At 62.7% G+C, this 1,240-nt stretch overlaps 1 protein-coding gene across 1 annotated transcript in view; it reads left to right on the top strand.

Annotated features, from left to right (window-relative positions):
- PFKL (phosphofructokinase, liver) overlaps window positions 1-1,240 on the top strand; it is a 5,725-nt gene that overhangs the window by 2,376 nt on the left and 2,109 nt on the right. The window contains exons 10-15 of the mRNA XM_010138482.1: window positions 24-52; window positions 156-220; window positions 381-444; window positions 531-677; window positions 790-860; window positions 980-1,067. Coding sequence (XP_010136784.1) covers window positions 24-52; window positions 156-220; window positions 381-444; window positions 531-677; window positions 790-860; window positions 980-1,067 — 464 coding nt within the window. The remainder of the gene's footprint in view (window positions 1-23; window positions 53-155; window positions 221-380; window positions 445-530; window positions 678-789; window positions 861-979; window positions 1,068-1,240) is intronic.

The following is a 1,240-nucleotide window of genomic DNA, read 5'->3' on the forward strand; positions in this document are numbered from 1 at the left end:
CCCGCGCGCACCCGGGCGGGGCGGCCTGCCACTCATGGAGTGTGTCCAAGTGGTGAGTAGCGGGGGTGGTCAGACATGCCAGCCTGCTGGGTGAGGGTCCTGCTCCCTTCCCTGCAAGCGTGGGTGTCACAGTGCTGCACCTCTCCCCCTGCAAGACAAAGGATGTGCAGAAGGCCATGGATGAGAAGAGGTTTGAGGAGGCCATCCAGCTCCGTGGGAGGTGAGGAGTGGAGACTGTTCTGGGGGAAAACATCCCTATGGGGTGGCCAGCAGGATGTGGTGGGATGGGAGCTTCTCCCTGGGGGGGTACCAGTGGCTCCTGCAGCCAGGGAGGGTCATCCTCCCCCACACCTTGGGGCCGCACCACCTTGTCCTTGTAGGAGCTTTGAGAACAACTGGAACATCTACAAGCTACTAGCACACCAGAAGCCGGCGCAAGAGAAGGTGAGGAGGGATGGGGAGCTGCAGGGGACACCATCCCCGCCCTGGGGACACACACCGATGTGCGATCCCCTTCCCTGTCCCCGCAGAGCCCTTTCAGTCTGGCCATCCTGAATGTGGGTGCCCCTGCCGCCGGCATGAATGCTGCCGTCAGGTCGGCTGTGCGGATCGGCATCTGCCAGGGACACACCATCTACGTGGTGAACGATGGCTTTGAGGGCTTGTCCAAGGGACAGGTAAGGGGAGCAGCGAGCCTGGGTGCTGCGGGTTTGCCGGGGGGATGGGTTTGGGCTTGGAGAGGGTATTGGTGTGCTCCTCCATGTTACTACCAAGTGCTGCTGTTTGCAGATCCGCGAGGTGGGCTGGCATGATGTGGCGGGCTGGCTGGGACGTGGCGGGTCCATGCTGGGCACCAAGCGGTAAGCACAGCTCCAGGGGGAGCAAGGGGATGTAGCAGGGGAGATGACACTGTTCCCAGGCATTGCTCGGGGACACCTTGTCCTCACCCCATGGTCTTTTCTCCCCTTCCCCACCGCAGGACACTGCCCAAGACGTGCATGGAAAAGATCGTGGAAAACGTGCGGAAATTCAACATCCAGGGGCTGCTGGTCATCGGGGGGTTCGAGGTGCGAGGGAACCCTCAGCCCTGTTTCAGTGGGGACCAGGGCAGGCTGTCAGCATCCCGGGTGGTGCAGGCAACTTGGGCCATCCCCTTTGGGGTGTGGCTCCAGCCCCAGGGCCGGCATCTCTTCAGTCCTTGGCTGCTTGCAGGCGTACGAGGGGGTGCTGCAGCTGGTGG

Source organism: Buceros rhinoceros, unplaced genomic scaffold (assembly GCF_000710305.1).
Source record: "Buceros rhinoceros silvestris isolate BGI_N320 unplaced genomic scaffold, ASM71030v1 scaffold26500, whole genome shotgun sequence".
NCBI classification, from domain to species: Eukaryota; Metazoa; Chordata; class Aves; order Bucerotiformes; family Bucerotidae; genus Buceros; species Buceros rhinoceros.